Here is a 19,804-nt window from a genome sequence, read left to right as displayed (position 1 = left end):
TCCAATCAGCGCCCGCCACGCTCCAGACCAATGGGAGCCCCCCGCGTGCCCGGAGAGCTGGGCGGGGGGCGGGGCAGAGCTGTCGGAGCTAGCGCCGCCGCCATCATGAGAAAGGGCAAGCAGGGGCTCCCTGGGGGCTTCAGAGCCGCCCGCCATTTGTATTTGGCAGCCGCCTCGGAGACCTTCTGCTGCCGGGGGCGTGCCCTGCCCTCACCCAAGATGGCCGGCGGGGGAGGCGGTCACGTGCTCGCGGGGCTGGCGCTGCCGCTCCCGCGCTGCCGGCGCCCTCTGCGGGGCGGCCACGTGGGCGCGCGTGCGGTGAGTGCGGCACCGGCGGCGGGCGCTGCCCGGGCCGGCGGGGCGGGCGGCAGGCAGGGAGGGAGGGATGGGTGGATGGCGCAGCGGGAGCGCCGCCAGCTGCCCGTGCCTTTGCTGCAGCCGGGCTAGAGGGCGTTCCCGGGAGCCCCGCCGGGCGCTGCTAGGTGGCCGCCCCAGCTCTCCGCCTCCCGGGCGTGGGAGCTGTGGCGTGGCGGGAGGGAGCGCGGCCGGGCAGGACAGGGCAGCCGCCTCCTGAGGGTGTGCGCGGGCCGCGGTGCCGCGAGGGCTTGGCGGCCTCGGGGCGGCGCCGGCGGCTGCAGGAGCTGGGAGTAGTGCTTGGTCTCGGCCCGAAGCCCTCATGGAGCCCCCTCACAGGGGCGACCTGACACGGGCAGCGCTTCGAACCCGCCCCGGCGCGCACCTGCGGGGCTGAGCTGGGCGGGGGTTCGGGTGCCCCTGCTGAGACCGGGGCTCCCGGGAACGATGGGGGCGCGGGGAGGGTGGTCGGGGTGGGTTAGGGTAGGTTTCAGTCGAGAGCCTTCTGCATGTTTCTTCCCTGGCCCCAAGAGAGCCATTTCTTTCTCTGTTGCTGTGTCGTATCTTTGTGTCTGATAGCGTTCCACGCTGTATTTCCTGCCTCATCCTTCTCTTCTTTTTTTTCCCTCTTAGGGTTTTTTTTTTTTTTTTTTTTTAAAGCCAGTCTCGAAACTCATGAGGAAGTGCATATAAGAATAGAATAGTTAGCTGCAGTTTTTTGCCTAACACAGGAAAAAAAAGCAATCCCAGCAACTAAAAGGTTTAAATGTGACCTCATTGAGGTATTAACTCTAGATCAAAGTCGGAAGAGCTGTTGAAACATAGGAAAAAAGCCATGGAAATTCAAGATAATACAAAATGAGTTTTGCCAAAGCTAGATCACTCCTAGGAGAGAAGCTGGGGTGTGCTTAGATTCCTCTGTGTGAGGAAGTAAAATGACTCTCTAGACAGATTTACTATGCAGTTTGGCTGCCAGACTCTTATCACAGCTCTGAAAAACGTAAGTGAGCTAAATATGGTAGGTTTTTCACGGTAAGAGTAAAAAATCTATGTGAAGTAATGATACTTCCATTGAAAAAGTATAAAACGGCAGCAAACCATTTTTGATGGAAGTACCTCAGCTTATTTTTTTTATTTTTTCAATGAAAATCCAATTTTTTTTCCACCCAATTTAATTCCAGGAAGAGACGAATCCTTTGTGTTAAAGACCCCTCTGCTGTGATTCAGTCTTGATGTAGATTCCTGGGAGGGGGAGTCAGTGTGGCTCTCTTGTAGAGGCCTGAGGCAGATTCTTCTGAAGTTGCCAGAATGTAATCAATGGACAGACATATGTGTATTGCTTGTGATTATCCCTCTAAACTTCATTATTAAATTATTTTTATTAAGTGAAAAGCTGTTTATGTGTTTTGGCATTTAAAAATTAAAAAACTGTAATTGCAAGTATTTGCTTTTATATAGCAAATATATTTTAATCATCAAATTCGGTGTCTACCTGTCTTGATAAATTCTGCTTGAATTTTGATGCTTTTCAGCATCAATTTTCAACAGAGCAAGTTATCTTGAGTCTTGACAAGACCACTGAATTTATTAGGCTTTATCTCAGAAACCTGGGTGTTGTCTTCATGCTTTGGTTTTTTATCTTCAAGCATGATTCCCTTCAGGGAATTTCAGTATTTATAATGCATATAATTATCTCTAAGATGTACAGTTATGCTGTCGTGCTTACGTTTTTCAGGCATAACAAAGGATTGGAGTCAATAAGCTTAAAAAGAAAAAAAAGCTTGTGATAAACTGTGTGTGGGCCATGTAGCTTCACTTCCATTCTGATTTAGGAAGTTGGGGACTGATTACTCATGTGGTTATCAGCTAAAGATACCAGGAGCAGGCTGTGTTGTAGATCAGTCAGAGGATAATGAGTGTGGTATTTATAGGTGATGGTAACAGCTCATTGTAATGCAGATGATGTAGTTAAAAATGAATAAAAATAGAGCTTCTTGGCACTTGGGTTCTTTTATAAGGATTTATTGTGTCCTAAAATACCTGCAGTGTTAAGAAGCTGAGAGTTTGGAGTCAGGAGTACCTACCTTGCAAGGTGACTGTGCTGTTTCACCTGATGCATGAGCTGCTCAAGTGCTGCGTTGATGTGTGCAGCAGTGGATTGATCCTTCAGTGTCTGTTTTTCTCTTCAGTTAAGTTTGGCCAGAATAGTGGGATTCTTCTGCATTTATTGGAAGAATTCAGCAAGCATAAATTGCCCTGTGCAGGAACTTAATTCCTGCCAGACACTTTTTGAGGTGTCAGACCCATGCCTCTTTTCCTACTCCTGTGGGATAAGGATTCTGTTGTAGCATAAACCACGGTTATCCATTCTTGTAAAGATGTAATACTAGGCACAGGTTAAAAAGGCTATTCCCACTTCCTGAGGTGAAGGGTTTGTATAGGCTCCTGACAAGGCTCTGTCTTTGAGCTCAGGCTTAGAGCTTCAATGACACTCTGCAGCAGAAGTAATCATCAGAAAAAGAGATGCAGTTAGTGAGGTTTTTAAAATAATATGCAGATTCATGCAATTTATAGGAAGTACACAAATTTCAGGATTTATTGGTGCTCATTGTGAATACAAGGAATATGAGCTCACTCATTTTTACTAAAAAGCAGCACAAACAACAGTTCAGGAAAAGGTAGCTCTAGGAGGCTGTTGCTAAGTGACCCCAGGAAATCTGCCAACTGTATCTTACATCGGTTTGATGGACATATTTAGACCAAAACATGGGAGAAAACATCTCTAACCAAAACCCCAGTTGTACCTTAAAAGTGCTGGTTTAGAAATTTTTCTCTGTGAGAACAGAGCAAGAATAACCAAAATCTCTTGTCTTTTACTAAATTGTAAACTTAAAAAAAATTGGGAAGCTTAAATTGAAAGAACACGAAATAGATTTGCTCTGGCATCACCTGAACGCATGATTTTATTGTAATGATAAAATACAACTTCCATAAGAATGGCTCAGCAGTGTTGTGACGTGAAGCACTAGGGAGAGAGGGCCTTCATTTCTGGATAGAAGAGTGAGGTATGGGTTACAGAATGTCTCTTGCCATAGTGACACGTGTGGGTGCCAGAGGGGGTTTGTCCTTCTCTGGCCAAGTCCAGCCTGAGCTGCTGGCAAACTCAGGAGATCAAAGTATTCTGTTCTCAGGAATTTCTCATCCTCGTGGATCCTCTCCCACTGTTTTTGGAGTCCTGAACAAATAAGAGGGTATGTTCTAAAGACCATCTGTAAATCCAGTGTGCAGTTAAAGTGAGGGTAGATTACAAGGCTGTCTGTTCCATTAGTCACAGATATTACTGAGGTGACACTCAGCAGTCGGGCAGTATGGAATACAAAGGCATATACTTTCTTAGGTAGGGTTCATGTTGTCTTGAGGTTTTTTTTAGGTGAAAATTAAAACAATTGTATTTACAGATGGTGGCATAAATTCTGAAATGCTTTGAATATATTTTTCGCTATCTTAATTAATTGAATTTAGTAAAAAATTTCCTGGATTTTTTTACTTACTAGTCTTTGTTTGAACTTATTGACTGCTGTAGTACATTTTCCTTGCATCATCAGTCTTTTTTTCTGGTTGTACACTTCATGCCATGTTATTTATGTAATTTTTTAAATTTTCTTTTTAATAATAATAGAAGATATCTGAATTTCAAACCCAAGATGGCTCAGAAGAGGAGCTCAAGTGGGCGGTCATTCCCATTGCTGCTGCTGCTGATTGCAGTGGCCTTTGTTCATTTAACTGTCTGTCCTTTTACAAAAGTGGAGGAAAGCTTTAACCTGCAAGCTATCCATGATGTGGTGTACCACCAGCTGGACTTGGATAAGGTAAATTGAAAATAATATCTTGTCATTTTTGGACAGTGTTAAAGATGGCAATTCCCTGCAGTATCTGTAGGATAAATGTGGTGTGAATATGATTTATTTTCCCTTGTTTCTAATTTGCCTATTTTAAGTAGAGTCTCCTTTTTGCAGTATGACCATCATGAATTTCCTGGAGTTGTCCCAAGAACGTTCCTTGGACCAATTTTTATCGCTGCTCTTTCCAGCCCGGCTATCTACATACTTTCTGTGCTAAGAATGTCCAAGTTTTATTCCCAGCTGATAGGTATGAGAACTTCAAATCCTTAGAGATGTCACCCATTGGAGCACCAGTAAAAACATTGTTGCTAGTTTGGACCAATAGTATTCTTTTCCTCAATGAGGGAAAACCCATACCATGGTACTTGGGGCCAGCATGGCCATTCAGGTCCCTCTTTGAGAGTAACTAACAGCCCACAAAAAGTCTGTGCTAACAAATGTCAGGCAGTGTAGAAAAAACAAGTGTCTCAAGTCTCTTCAGAGAGTTCCCTCCCATGTACACTTCAGAAAGGATTGTTAACTTTGACATGGAAGCACTGACATTTGTGCAGAACTGCCAGACAAGTTAAAAGTGGATTAGTACAGATAAACTAAATGGAATTTTGTTTGGCTTTTTGTTTCTTTGAAGGTAGTTATAGTGTGGTATCTTAAATGTTAATCATCAGAATATCTTCCCATTACGTTATATAACATGGCTATTCATCAGTGATCCATCTGATAATACTCTTTGATTCCTGTTTTTATTCTCCTGATAGTCCGAGGAAGTTTGGGGCTCAGTGTGATTTACACCTTATGGAAGCTGCAGAAAGAAGTTAGAAAACAGTTTGGAGCAACTACAGCATCAATCTTCTGTCTCATCACTGTTACTCAGTTTCATTTGATGTTTTACTGTACAAGAACCCTCCCTAATGTGTTTGCACTTCCATTCGGTAGGTATTTCATAGGAAAAAAATTAAAATTTAAAACTTCTTTTCAAATGTATCAGTAGTTAAAGCACAGGAAAAGTGTGGTCAGACCAAATTCGCATATCTACTTGATTAAATTGTGTGATAACAAGATTAGAAAGCTTGAGATTTCATTCTCTTTTTACCATCTATGCTTACAGTGACTGTTTAATCAAGTTTTATTGAATCTGAGTACATGTAGGTTTTGTCAGATGGCTTTGATTAGCTAGAGGTTTGAGTACACATGTCTAATGCATAAAGCATAGAGCTATGAAAAGGGATGAGGTATACCTGCAGTTCAAAAAAATCCTGTGAACTTGGTCTGCACAGAAAAGGACTTTCAGATGGGATTTTAGAAGAAGTTCCTACTGCACCATCTTCATCTTCCCCTTCTGAAGCTGTCTACAAATGAAGCAGTTTCTATACTTAGAGTAAAAAAATCAATGTCAAGCCCTTCTCTACAAATACAGTTTTCCCCCAGAGCTGATGAAGAGGAAAATTAATCACATGCGACAGATATTTACTGAGTCACTAAATGCTTCCGTGCAAGTTGTTCAGCTGATGACATTGTGAGGTTGATGTAAGAACCTGTATAGATGAGAAATGATAAATAAAAGGAGATGAATTGTCAAAATGTCTCAGACAATTTCTGCATATTAAAAAATACAAGTAGTTTCACGATTTTGTACCTTAGTATTTCTCGTTTCCCTTAGGATCCTGAGCACTTTTACTATGTCGAGATTTAAACTAGAGACAACTTCATCTGTGGAGATATGGTGTGTCCCACCTAATCATGTAAATGAATTTATAGATCTTTCTCCCTCAGCAGTAGTCTGTAGTCTCGTTTTTGTTTGAAATGAGTATAGAATCATGAGTATAGAATATACTTCGCCAAGAGAATAAACTAACTGCCCAGCTGATATTGAACAATAATAATTATGAATCATAGTTTAAGAAGCTTTTAGTACTCCCTTAAGGTTTGTGTTTCTCCCCCTCCCCCAATAGCTATTAAATATACTGCCTAGAAAGAGTTTCCATGTATTCCTTCTGTGGTTATACTTTTTCTAATTATTTAAGCATCAGCAGTATCAAGCTGTGCATTATTCCAAATTACATTTCTCTAAAAAAGGAAGAATTCCTGGACTAGAAATGGTAGCTAGACCAAGAGAGGATTGGTGGGAAGTTAGAGGAACAAGAAGATAGCATCGAGTCTTACCCTTTAGAAAATTAATAGTTCCGTATGTTGGATGATGTGTTTTGGGGTTTTTTATGTTTGTTGTTTTGGTTTTTTTTTTCCAGTGCTCCTGGCATTGACATTTTGGATACAGCAAAAGCAAAGGCCATTCATTTGGTTCTCAGCTTTGGCAATTATAGTCTTCAGATCAGAGCTCTGCATATTCTTAGGCCTCATGCTCCTGGTGACGTTATTAACTAAAAGAATCTCCATTTTCAAGGTGCTTTCCCATGCTGTTCCTGCTGGAATGTTTTGGTTGGGTAAGTTTGCTTGGAAGAAAGCAAATGACATTAGGTTCAAGAGAAGTCTGGAGTTTTGACTGATTTATCTGTTAAGTGGCCTTAAGGGTTGTTTTTGGGGGGTGGAAGTGGAGAGAGGGTAAGTGGGGTGTTGTGAGTTATTATTGTTTTAGTTTGATTCTATTTGCTAATAATATGACAAGAGTTTTTATTTCTTTGAAAATTTTTGTGTGAGGAAATAAATGTGTGCAGAGCAGAGAAAGCTACTGTGGCCTCTGTCTTTAGATGCTTACAGTGTAATGTCGCGATCTTAAAGAGGCTGAGATGTGCCAGTTGACTTCAGTACAATTAATACCTGGCTGTAGGTACTTGTGCATATTATCAGTTGTAGTATCTATTGCCATGGTGATAAGCTGAGTCCCAGGATAAAATACAACTGTGTGACAGACAGAGATACCAAGCAGGAGGGTTTTGGGGAGAGTTGCAGTTAAACTCTATTCCATTATTAAATTAAATTTAACATCTTAAATGATCTCCATGCTGGAGAGGTTGAAAAATTCCCTTGTCTCTACCCATCTGTGGAAGACCTCCTGAATATGCACATAAATACTCTAAGCTGCTTCACCAGCCTGTGGTCTACCTAATTAAAAATGCTGTTGTCAAATATGTGATGATGACCTCTGGCAGCATGCTGTCCCTTGCACAGAGTCCACAATAGAAACACTAGACAATTATGCCAGGAGGCACCTCATGATGTAAGAGTTTGGAGGTCTAATGGGAATTAACCACTGGCACTCCCCTTTCTTATTTGAGCAAAATCTTTAAATACTAGAGCAGCTCGCACAGATCTGAGTGGAGGAGGAGATAGGGCTGACAGTTTTGCTGCTTTCTTTTTGCCTTTCATCCCTTATTCTCATTCTTCCTCCACCTAATGAAAAGTAGCAAACTTTGTGATTGTTTTTTTCAATTATTGTAGCTTTACAATAAAAATGTATTTAGTACTATTAGAAGGTAACATGAGCTTCTTATTGTTTATTACATTTAATGTTCTTAATACTCTTCTAAAACAAATCTCAATTAAACCCTTTTTTTTAAACCTGGGGTTGGAGTGGGATGAATCCCAATTGGATTCATGTCTACCATGCTTCTTTAAAGGCTTCTGTTTAGAAGTGCCTCCCTTCCCTGCACGACAGATATATTCAGCCTTCTCTGTGGTTTTGGGTGAGGCTTACAATGCATGTTTCAGTTTATGTTCTCAATATGCTGTATATGTGCTATTCAGATATGTTAGTTTGCTTTTCCCTGGGTTTTAGTTCATGCAGATTTATATCTCTTTAATTCTTTTAGGGCTAACAGTTGCTGTGGATTCTCTATTTTGGAGGCAGCTTGTGTGGCCTGAGGGGAAAGTGCTCTGGTATAACACAGTTTTAAACAAAAGTTCCAACTGGGGAGTATCCTTTGAAACATCCAGAGAAAAAGAACACTACCAGCCAATGCAAAGACTTGATGTGACTTACTCCTGAGACTCAGGGTGTTAGATTCTACTTTTCATTATTTAAAACTTACGAGACAATGTCTGTCCCTTAGGTGTTACTGCAAGTTGTGAGTCTCCTCTGCTAACTTTTTTCTTGCCTCTTTGTGTTCTACCAATATAAAGCCAGGTTTCTTCTACTTGGTGTTTCATGTTGCTCATCATTAGTGCCATTTGATGTGTCTCTGTTGGGTAATGTGAATGTAATTAAGCAACTGCTTTTAGGTCTCCAAAGATGAGACAGGAAATGAAAGGCTGGAAGAATGTGCACACAAAAAGTATACTGCATATTTGCAAAATTTGTGGATAGTAATGTAAAGAATAGTTACTTTACTTGTTAGCAGTGAAAGCATCCTTAACTCTTTTCACCTTGAAGACCTCTCCCTTCTTGTGGTATTTCTATTCAGCCCTGCCTCGTGCTTTGGGATGCAGCATAATATTTGTACCTTTAGGGGTAACAGAAAAGAGAACTCGGATTTTACTTTTGCCAGCACTGGGCTTTATTTTCTTGTATTCATTTCTCCCACACAAAGAGCTGCGTTTCATCATCTATACTTTCCCTGTTTTCAACATAGTGGCTGCTAAAATGTGCTCACGAATGTAAGTTAAAAATCCTGTTTGTTGGGTTTTTTTTTCCCTCTGAAAATGCAAAAGGAAAACTGTTAGTACTATTTTTATGCACTTTTTAAATGTTGAACTCTGGAACATATTGAAATATTCATATGCTGTAGAAAGGAGTTTGAGGTCTTTGTACCCATTGACTGCAGAGAGAAGTGGAAACACAGAAAAGTCAAATGCTTTGACAGGACTGTTTGGGAAGTCTGGAGGAGAATTGAGAATACAGCCCTAATTTTATTGTTATGTTGTTACAATGCAGTTTATTTACCAGAAAAGAAGACATATTCCAGTACTCCTGACCTGTTAACACAGTTTACCTCAGGAGGTAGTTTTATACACAGGCTTGTGAAACATGGAGTTAGATCTGTTTGGGAGTATTGAGTAAAGAAATTTAAATTCAGAGTTTAACTTCTCTAAAAGAGAATATTTTCATAGCTGAAGTTTTTAAATACAGAAATACTTAGCTTTATTGAAAAGTTTGTCTTACTTTTATTAATGAGAATATTCTAATTTAAATGTCACTAGAAGTTAATCTTTTGGAAATTGGTAATAAATACATGCCATACAGAGTTAATAAAATTTCTATTAATCTTTATTACCTACAAGTGGAGTTTCTGCAAGAGTTGTGTCACAGTAGTCAGTGACCAGTATGAAAGAAAATAACAGTTTATTCTTGTTTTTCTCTTCCTCAACAGTCTGAATAACTACCGGAGATCCTGGCTGTACAAACTTGGATCGTTCTTTATTATAATGCATCTTGTACTCAATGCTGTTTATTCAGGAACATCTTTATATGTTTCACATTTCAATTATCCTGGAGGAGTGGCAATTCAGAAGTTGCATGAGTTGGTACCTTCAACAGCAGGTATGTAAAGCTGGCTTGAAGTGTGTTCATCTAATCTTAATTTCAGTATATCTATCTTTTGATGTATTGAATACTACTTCTTCAAACTAGGTACACACATCTTCTTTGTTACTATTTTGTTAACTTGTTATTAATCAGAGTGGAAGAATTTTGAAACTGTATTCTATTTTCTTTGTTTATGTAGATGTCTCTGTTCATATTGATGTGGCTGCAGCGCAAACGGGAGTTTCTCGGTTTCTGGAAATCAATTCCGATTGGAGGTACGTTCTGAGTGAGGTATTTTCATCTGAGGACAGTAGCCTGCTTTTTCTTTTTTTGCATATGCACAGGGACAAACATTGCAAACACAATTTCCGGTACAGCATATTTATTAAACCAGCTTAAGAACAATGTGAATCTTCTGAGAATTTTTGATGTTTGCCATGCTGCCATTTCAAAAGCACTGCAGTGTTTTTTCATTGTTTTGGTTGATTCTGATTTGCCTGTATAGCATAGAATATTTCAAAGGTCAAGAGGAAATGGCCTCAAGTTGTGCCAGGGGAAGTTTAGGTGTGATACTAGGAAAAATTCCTTCACGGCAACGGTTGTCAAGCATTGGAACATGCTGCCCAGGGAAGTGGTGGAGTCACCACGCCTGGAAGTGTTTAAAGTGTGGATATGGCTCTTGGGGCCATGGTTTAATGGTGAATGTGGTGGTGGTGCTCAGGTGACAATTTGGCTTGATGGTCTTAGACATATTTTCTAACCTTAATAATTCTGGGATTCTAAAGACATCGGAAACAGCACAGAAATTGTTAGCTTACCAAACTTTATACCAGTATGTTTAATGCAGGTAGGTCTGATATCCCAGCAGACCTTGTGAAACAGAGCTTTCTTGGCAGAACAGTGTATATAATTATTTGTCTGAGTGATGTGTGGCAATGTGAGGCTCCTGTACGTTTTAATATCGACAGTCTGGTTTATGTGGAACATCCCTCATATAGATGGCATTGAAGCTGCTGCTGTGAATACATTCATTAGCTCTGAGGGAAGGCTGTTGAGTGCTTTGTGACTATGACCCACAGTGATACACAGACACTTTTTTTAAAAAGAGTTGGAATATTGGAATGAATAGTAGGACTCATTGTGAGGTTGCATCATTTGCTTTTCAGGATGAAAACCAAAAAGTAGGCCCCTTTCTGATTTTTAAGCTTACCTCTTCATCTGAAGCAAAAGTTTTTAATTTAAATCAAAATGATCTTAATCAAAATTATTCATTAGAAGGTGACACAGAGCTTCCCTTCATACTGCACAAAACAAAAGCAAAACAAACAGATTTTGATTTAAGAACTATTCTGAGCATAGAGTTCTTTTTCCCCAGTCACAGTATTCAGGATCAGATGAACATAATTTAATTACTGGTAGGTTTAGAGATAAAAGTACTTTGGAAATAAAGCAGAAGAAAGGGCAAGAATGCTTCCAGGGCAATCACAAAAATCATCGATCTTGCTATGCCTTTTTATTTCCAAGCACTCTCATGATGATGGTACAGACTGTTTAAAGCCTTCACAATTACCTATCTACTGTTTATTTCAAATTGGTTTTTTGTATGCTGAATCTAGAGAAAGTCTTAAACCATTAATTGGGAGGAGATCTTAAACTGCGAGAGTACAAGGGATAGAATGTGCATGATAGCTAAAATGTTTCAATATTTGGGGTTTTAAAATATACTTAAATACACACACTACTCTGAATACAACTCTCCTCTCTCAGTGCTGCATTCCAATGAGCTTTTTGAGTTGGTGAGTATTGGATTGCTTTGGGTTTGTAAGGCCTAGTGGGATTGGAAGGTGAATGAATAATATCCCTGTCACTGATAAATGTTTCATGGTGTTAGAGCTACAGAGCAGTTTCTCTCTCACTTTTAACTGTACTCAGCAAAACAAAGGCTGAAGGAAGGGCTGATTCAGCATAAAGTTTCACGTTCAAAAAATCAGGCAAAATCCACAACTGAGCATCATACACAGGACTGCCACTTGTTCTGACAGCACAGTAGTGCAAAGTTGATTGGCACCAACTGTCCATTTTCTTGTTGTCCAAGAAAGTGACTTCCTTTCAGATGGGTGAAAACTAACTTAACCTCTTCATAGACAGTGTATGTCAGGTGGAAACAGATTAGGGATGGGGTGGCTGTGAAGGCTAATGATTCATAAATAAAAGTGTCTTAAAGTTATCAGCTTTCAGTAGTGTGCTCAGATTAGATCTATTTGCCTCAAGAAAAATGCAAGCAATCTATTATTTTTCTTCAAAGGGTGATTGAGAGGAGCTTGATGCAGGTTCTTACAAGGAATGGGTGTTACAATCTCATCTTCAATTAGTGCAGTCTCTTTGAACCCTGAATAAATATGCTGTGTAAGCTTAAAGTATTTAAAAATAATAAAATTCAGAAATGCATGCAGCCAGATGAAAGGCCTTTTACTTGCTGATGAAGAAAATGTGAAATTAGTAGTTGGTAAGGTTGTTACAAAATAATGCTGTTCCTTCTGCCAGTTTGGATGTATCTACCAACCTAAGGGGTATTGTGATATTTTTGGAAATGGCAGGTGAAATTAGCATACAATTGTTTTGAAAGTAGAAAACACCTGTCCAGTGTGCAATCTAATTCTGCATTACATGGTGTATTTAGTGACACTGATAGAATTCATATCAGCCTGGGGTCCTTTCTGAGTTGCCAAAATTTTGGTTAACAATTCACACAAAACCTCTGGTTTTCTGTAAAGTACTTCCTTCAAATATCTTAAATGTTAATGACTTCCCTGTCAGGCAGAATTATAAAAATATCAGAGATTTTTTTCAGGGAATTCAAGCAGATGAGAGGCCAGGCCTGCAAAGATGCAGGCTGGATTTAAGCCTAGGTGCATTTAAGGGTATGTAGGGCTGGGACTGCACCACTTCCCTGCCTGTATCCACATCTGCAAGGAAAGTCATGGCTTGAGTAAGACACCTGTGAAATGCGTGGAAGGATTCAGTTGCCTAAGAATGGGAGCTCCAAGTGCTGGTAGAAAACAGAACAGGGCAGCAGAAAAGGTGAAGAAAGGGGCACCACTCTTCACTCAGGTTACAGAGCCTAATAGTGGTTTATGGAGTATTTTGAAGTGAACTTACCTCTTTCTTCTCCTTTGAAGTTGCTGGATTGAGGACTTGATCAGGCTGCCATGTCCAGTATGAAAATCCTAACCTTTAAGCTGTAAATTGTACCTGACTCTCCTCAGTGAATGAACAAATAACTATTGCAAAGTAGAACCATGTCCTCATGAGACAGTGAGGGAGATCTGTCTCAATTCCTTGAAGATTAAAGGCTCATACAGCTCTTAAGAGATAATGAACTTCAGTTTTGGGCCTAGATCAGATGAAAACTGGCTGAAACTAGATCTTTCACATCCCTGCCAACTGGCTAAGTCACTTATTTTCTCATCCTGTAAATTCCTTCAATAGCTAGATTGAACATAAATCCTTTTAAGAAATAACTGTAAGTGTACATAATAAATAGTCCTAGAACTCAGTAGTTACTTTTTCTTTTTAAAATTCTATATATAATATATATGTATTCTTGTACCTAAACAGTTTATAAAAGCTGACCTGAAGTGACCTGCCCAAACATGTAGTAGATCAGGGAACTGAACTTAGAAATAACAAGTGCCAAATTAGTACTGTAACTGCCAGGCTCCTTCTTTCCTCCAGCGTTCAAGGAGGTCTTCTCCTTCTCTTCTCTGAGGCTCCTATTCTAATGTATGACTACCAGAAGAAAAGGCTTTCTGCTTAAGTACCACATAAGGTATTTTTAGAATTACTAAAAAACCCCACAAACAAACAAAAAAAAATATAGCAGCAAAAAACCCAAACGAAAACAAACCACCCCCATGTTTCTCCAAATGCATTTCTTGTAGAGCAAAACTTAAAAATTGGTCCAGTTTCCTACAATCTCAGGCTTTGGAGTCCTTTCTCCACTAAATTGAAATAGGGAACTAGTAAGAAATTTTCTCGGAGTCGTGATTTATATCACAATAGCAGCAGAAAGACTTGCATGGAATGACTAAGTCCCTACATTCTTCAAAAATACTGTTTCCTCCTCTAGTACTATTTAATCAGGAGATGTAACTGAGAATGTTAGTTCCTTTTTGTGTTTCATCTTGGATGCTTCATGCCTTTGCAATAATAGCTATCTTTATTAGGTAAAGCAAGGAATAAAAATAAATCTTCTTTATTCTTTACAGGTATGACAAAAGAGAAGATGTTAAACCAGGAGACCAGTTGATGTTTTCTTACACACATATACTGATGGAAACAAATCCTCTTCAAATATCACATTACAAGACAACCCACAGGCCACTGGCAAATATACCTGGCATCAGTAAAATCGGGTTGAACCTTACTGCACTACCTCCTTTTACTTTAAACTTGAAACCAAAATTAGTACTGTTGGAAAAACTTCCTCTATCATCTTGACTGTGAATTTTAAGTAAGTCTTTTGATGTGCTTTTGCTGATGATTGAACTATATAAGACAGCAGCAAATTGTCATTCCAGCACTGCAACTCAGCTTCTGTGGAGAGGCACAGAAAATCTCTGTACCAATCGGTATTTAGCTCTGTCCTGTTTCTTACGTAAATAATACAGTGCATTCCTAGTCAGTATATGCCCAGTATACTGAGTTGTATTGTTAGATATGTTTGAGAGAGGTTGCCTACAAATTTAGTGGTTTAAAGTAAAACCTGTCTACTTGGTTTGGTAGTCTGTTTCATCATGTAGCCCAGGTATGTCCTAATTGTCCTGTATAAGATACAAATCCAACAGGTTTGTGCTAGGGCAGTAATTTGATATGTAATCTATGTGTGCAAAAATGTATTGCTTTATGTATCTGCAGGATTGTAACCCCCTCAGCTGTCAGATTGCCAGTGTGAAACCTAACGATGTTATAAACATAGGAAAGCCATATTCATCATTGCTCTGTCATAATATCTAATTGTGCCCTGTAGGCTACCAAACTAATGAAACATTCACTTACAAAGCACTTGGACTTCTTGACAAGCACTGTTTCATAACAGATTTGAGTACTAAGGATGGAATGTCTCCATTCCAAGTTCTTGAAAAAGCAGTAACTTGGATTTCCTGGGAAAAAGAATCTTTAAAATAATTTTTCCCCTCTTCTGCTGTAATGGTTTCTTTATTTGCAGTGGAAAAATTACCGATGAAAATGCCCACTTTAAGATACATGCTGTTTTCCTTTTTTTTAATTAAGTAATCCCTTTGAAAAGGAGTACTCTAATGTGCCATGTGCTGCATTCTATAAACTAGGGTAAGATTGCATGCTCTGTAGTTTCTTTATTAGATGTTTTTGTTAAGGATGTCCTCATAGATTGCTGAATGGAACAAGGAAAACAGGTTAGAATTCTGGTTAAGGCCAGTTGTAATATGACAGAAGCTCCATTAGTGTAAAATATCACAATGATTGAAATTATCATGGGCAGAAAACTATTCCTTGCTGACTGAAAACTTGAGTAAAATATAATTATGGAATAAAGTGGTGGGGTTTTTTTGTTTTGTTTTGTTTGTTTTCATTTTATTCTTAAACTTGCTTGATTCAGGAACTACCTTTGCCTGTGTATGTTTCAGTTTTTAGGACCATGTTTTCTTTTTATCGTCTAGATTATGTATCAGTGGAACTGATCTGGTGGGGTGGAGCCTGCTCCCTCAAGGGTGGCTGTTGTTGCCCAGGCTTTCTTGGCCTGAGCAGATCTGGCAAAAGCAACTTGCAGAACTTGTTGGTCCAGTCTCTGGCCGCTCTTGAAATTTAAATCATTCAAGCATTATCTAGTTGACTTGTCTTTGGAAGAAAACCTAGCTTCCTCCAGAGCCAGTTTGAACATCAAACAATTCACAAGAGACAGAAGGAAATACATGTGCAAATTTGCTGCAAATTTGGAACCACACAAAGGAAAACGTTTGTTTAAGGATGTAGGTAGGCCTTCATGTTAAGGCTAATCATTGACTTCATGTAACTCCCCCACACTAGCATCCACAACTCAAGAACCCAAACTAAAATTTATCCTGCCCAGGTGTAGACAAATGTCTGTGTGGTTGCTCCAGCTTCCCAAATCCCTGGTTGTCAGAATCCTTCTGCAGGAACTTGCTTCTATCACCTAGAGAAAACCTAGAGCTACTGTGCTCTTATACTGCTATTGCAGAATAAGCATCTTAAGCTACAGTCTGAAGTGACACTGAGTCTGTCCACATGAGGCATTTGAAGAGTTTCATCTTGCTGAATTTCATACTCACATCATAGAGTCTTTCCACAGACTTACTGTGGTGTGTGGGTGCTACCTGTGGGATTTAAACAAGTGATGGTGTTCAGCTGTGGAGCTCTGGTCTACTACTGTTCACAGCCTCATCACCCACAGAAATAGAAGCAGTCAGCTCAAACTGGCCTTTTCACTTGAAGAAGGTGAATAATCAGAGTCTTACAGCCTGAGATGTAGGACATTCTTGTTATAAAACTAAATAAAGTAATTGCATGAAAAAAATGTTGTGGAACTTGCTAATAGAGGACATTTCTGGAAGCTGAAAGTAAAAGCTGCTTCAAAATAAAGGTAAAGAGATGACTCTTGCATCAAGAACCAAAAAAACTAAAGATCAAGAAACAAGTTGCAGTTCACAAAGTCTCTAATATCAAGAGCTGGAAAAAATCAGACTATATTGATCTTATACCTGCCCTGAGTACTTGCTATGGGTCTTCCCTCTTGAGCTAAATTGGGGTGAGGAGACATGGAGAATGGTTGTATTGGATCTGACATCAAATACATTTGTCTGCTACTACTGAGGAAGAGAGAGAGCACATCTCAGGTTCTAACCTTGTTTATCCATCAGAACACAACCTCAATGCAGTCTATTTGTGCAATGCATTCTGAAGCACTGAGCATACTCCTTTTTCTTGCTCCCTGGCCATTTCACACATCCCCTTACTGAGTCTGGTTACACATTCAGAGCAAAGCTTGAGATTGTGCTGCTGCTCCTGCAGTTTCAATTGTTCCAGGACTATTCTTCCTGGATATTTCTAATTCTTCTAATGTTAAGGAACTTGAAAATGGATATGAGTTCTTAGCATTGGTTTGCTGTATCAATTTCAGTGCAAGAGAGAGTGTTTCCCTTGCATCTGACAGCATTTTTTTCATAACTTACATAGAAATTCCAGAAATCATAGCCTAGTGTTGCTTCCCTTTATTACGTGTGCTCAGACTTACGTACTCTCATTATAGCACCACCTTCAAAGAGCATTCCTTCATAGTATTCAAAGGCTCCTTCTGTACAAGTGATTTCACTTTCTGTTTGCAAGAAAAAAAGAAAACTTTTCATCAAGCTGAGCTTATCACTGATGTAAACAAGAGTGTTTAGCCACAACTATCTCAGTGAGCTGGTTACATAATTAGTCTCAACTATGCCAAAACTAATGTTAAGAGGCTGTTATACAGTGAGACATGAAATGCATCACTACCTGCTTAACATGTGACACCAAACATTAAAAGGGTATTTGCAAGAATTCCTTAAGCTAAATAACAAACACCTCTACAAAGGTTTTCTTAATTTCCTATTTATATATGTAAGATTTCAAAGTGTAACTGCTCCATTTTGTATGCAGCTACTTATTTTAGATCAGCTCTTTAGATAACCATGAGCAACTTTTTGGTGCTCATTTCAGACCTTTATGATAGAAAGGGCAGCCAGTGTTTCTTACTCTTACAGGCAGTCTTTCACCAATTCTGCTTTATTTCAGTTTCAGCTGCCTTTGGTTCTGTACCAAGGCTTCATCTGTCAGTCTGTGCCAAGTATAAGGTAAAAATGCTGCCTGAAATGGGGTCCACCTTTTCCTTTAAAACTGCCAACTTAGGAAGCTGGCAGAAGGCATTGATTCATAGGTTAAATAAGAGTCAGGGACAGCTTAAGCAAAGATCCAGTCTTTAGAACCCAAGTTGGTACCTGAGTTGGGGACATTGCTGTGATTACTATTTCTGGTTGGCATACTCATTTTATGAAATCACTTTTGGGTCAGCTTTGAAACCAAGGTAAAGAATCACTCTTTCTTCTTGCTAAGAATAAAGCAAAAGATTAATATGTTTGTGAAAGAGTAAAATGCTTAGTTTATAAAATCTAAATAATCTAAAACTAGAAAGTGTTATTTGTTAATTGTGTATTATATATGTTTACATGTGTGTGTGTATTTAGTTTTCCTGTGTTTGGAGGTAATGAAAGTTTAATATGGTCAGCTCTGAATAAAGGCAGGAAAAAAAGGCTACTTTGAAACTGTAAACACCTACTCTGAGCTGTCATCAATTCAGTCAATTACATCCTTATGCTGGTCTTGACACTGCTCTGGTTGTCATTTCAGCTCTTTATAAATTCAGAAGCTACTTTTGGGAAGCAAGGGGAAACTATGAGTATTGGTAGTAAATGCTCACTGACTAAATTCTGCAAACATGTTTCCTTCACTTGGATTTGGTGAGCAGGAAAGAGACCACATATAAAAAGAATCAAATGTGGGGGAAGCATTGTCTCAGGTTTCTGAAGCATAATATACATCTCAACAAATACTTTCCATTATATACCCTTCACAAGACCTGAGTTCTTTGAAAAGGCTGTTGCAGATCTCAACTTCTTCCCCTTCCTACCTTTATTGCTACGAACTATTTTTGTGCATAGTTGACACACCTGCCTACTTTTAAAAGAAGCAAAAGCTTTAAGATTTTTATGATGACCAAGTATCAACTACAGTTTACTTTCTATGCTAACACTGAAAAAAAGTCTGTGTACTAAATTTATTTCTGAAGTTGCTAATGTACTGAAAGTATCTGTTTAAGTATCACTGTTGCAGGGTCACCATATAATGCATTAGGGAACTTTCTGCTGCCACAGGGATTGGTGCAGCTCAAACTCAGGTTGATGAGAACTGCCACTTTTTACAGTTTTATTAGTCTGAGGGAAAGCACTGTAAAAATTGGGGAGGGTTGGGGGTCTTATCTGTTACAAATTTAAGAAGGGTTGTAAACCCAGAAAATTATAGCAATCACTGAGAATTTACATTACAAATAATGAGGCAAACCCAATACAAAACACAGTCACTCAATAACTTACCTCAAGCTTCAATGAAAGCTTTCAGCCCTTTTGGAATCATTATTTTCTGACAGGCAGCAGTGCCTGATCTGAAGGAGATGCTCCTTTAACTCCTATAGAAGAATCAATGCTTACAACTGAAAACAGCAACTTTATGTTCTCAGTTTCCCTTATTTTTATTTAAGAATTAAGTGCTTCAATCTTAAGGTCTTTTGGGCCTGCATACGGATCTTAAAAAATTCTAACATAAGCATTTAATTTGTTCTTAACCAAGATGACACTGAAACAGTGTGGACTTAAGAACTAAGCCCTTTAAAAATCCAAATGAAACCAAAATGAAAAAGGGAAATCACAGGTATAAATAGACTAACTTGATGAATTTTACTGTTAAAAATAGTGACTAGTTCTTGTGTTCTCAGGATGTTTTGACAAAAAGTATGACTATACAATTAATTATCTGTATGACTAAGAAGCAGATTTTTGGACTACAAAATGCCATCACTACAACTTTCCACACAGGGAGTTTTGATAGGAGCTACAGCAGTCTCCCTTCAGAGGAGCCAAGATTCTTGAGTTCAGAGAACTGATTTTCAGGTGAGCTTGTTCACTGCCAGCATTCCTCCTTGTTTGATGTGACTCCACAATGCTTTAAGTCATAGCCTGTATTTACATTCAAGCCTTGAGTGAAAATTGTATCACTTGTTTATAAAGAAAATGTTTTTTTCATCCTCTCTCCTCTCCACTGGTTTGGACAGATTAAAAATCTCCTTTACAAGGGTCAAGGTTATATTCACAGTTAAAATGTATGAGAAAAAACTGAGATAATAATTAACCAGTAACCATTTAAACATGTTTCCCAATAAGCTCCTTCAAACTCATCTACTTCCAGCTACATATAAACTAGACCAAATTGTTTTATTACTGCAGGAAAAATGTGTGCTGTTCTCATTTAACTTTAGAAGAACAAAGAGATGCTG

The 19,804-nt window shown here is 39.1% G+C and overlaps 1 protein-coding gene across 2 annotated transcripts; it reads left to right on the top strand.

Annotated features, from left to right (window-relative positions):
• Positions 1-217: 217 nt before the first annotated feature.
• ALG12 (ALG12 alpha-1,6-mannosyltransferase) lies at positions 218-15,266 on the top strand. Of its 2 annotated transcripts, none has more exons than XM_009086807.4 (10): positions 218-318; positions 4,034-4,223; positions 4,371-4,503; positions 5,012-5,185; positions 6,500-6,694; positions 8,021-8,124; positions 8,581-8,804; positions 9,518-9,687; positions 9,872-9,947; positions 13,941-15,266. In XM_009086807.4, the coding sequence occupies exons 2-10, from the start codon at positions 4,059-4,061 to the stop codon at positions 14,170-14,172; spliced, it is 1,473 nt and encodes a 490-aa protein (XP_009085055.1). In that variant the 5' UTR covers positions 218-318; positions 4,034-4,058; the 3' UTR covers positions 14,173-15,266. The 2 variants fall into 2 exon arrangements, with proteins under 2 accessions (XP_009085055.1, XP_018765765.1); XM_018910220.3 differs by lacking the exon at positions 218-318 and adding an exon at positions 832-3,605.
• The last annotated feature ends 4,538 nt before the right edge of the window (positions 15,267-19,804 follow it).

Source organism: Serinus canaria, chromosome 1A (genome assembly GCF_022539315.1).
Source record: "Serinus canaria isolate serCan28SL12 chromosome 1A, serCan2020, whole genome shotgun sequence".
NCBI classification, from domain to species: domain Eukaryota; kingdom Metazoa; phylum Chordata; class Aves; order Passeriformes; family Fringillidae; genus Serinus; species Serinus canaria.
This window is presented reverse-complemented; position numbering and strand designations above follow the sequence as displayed.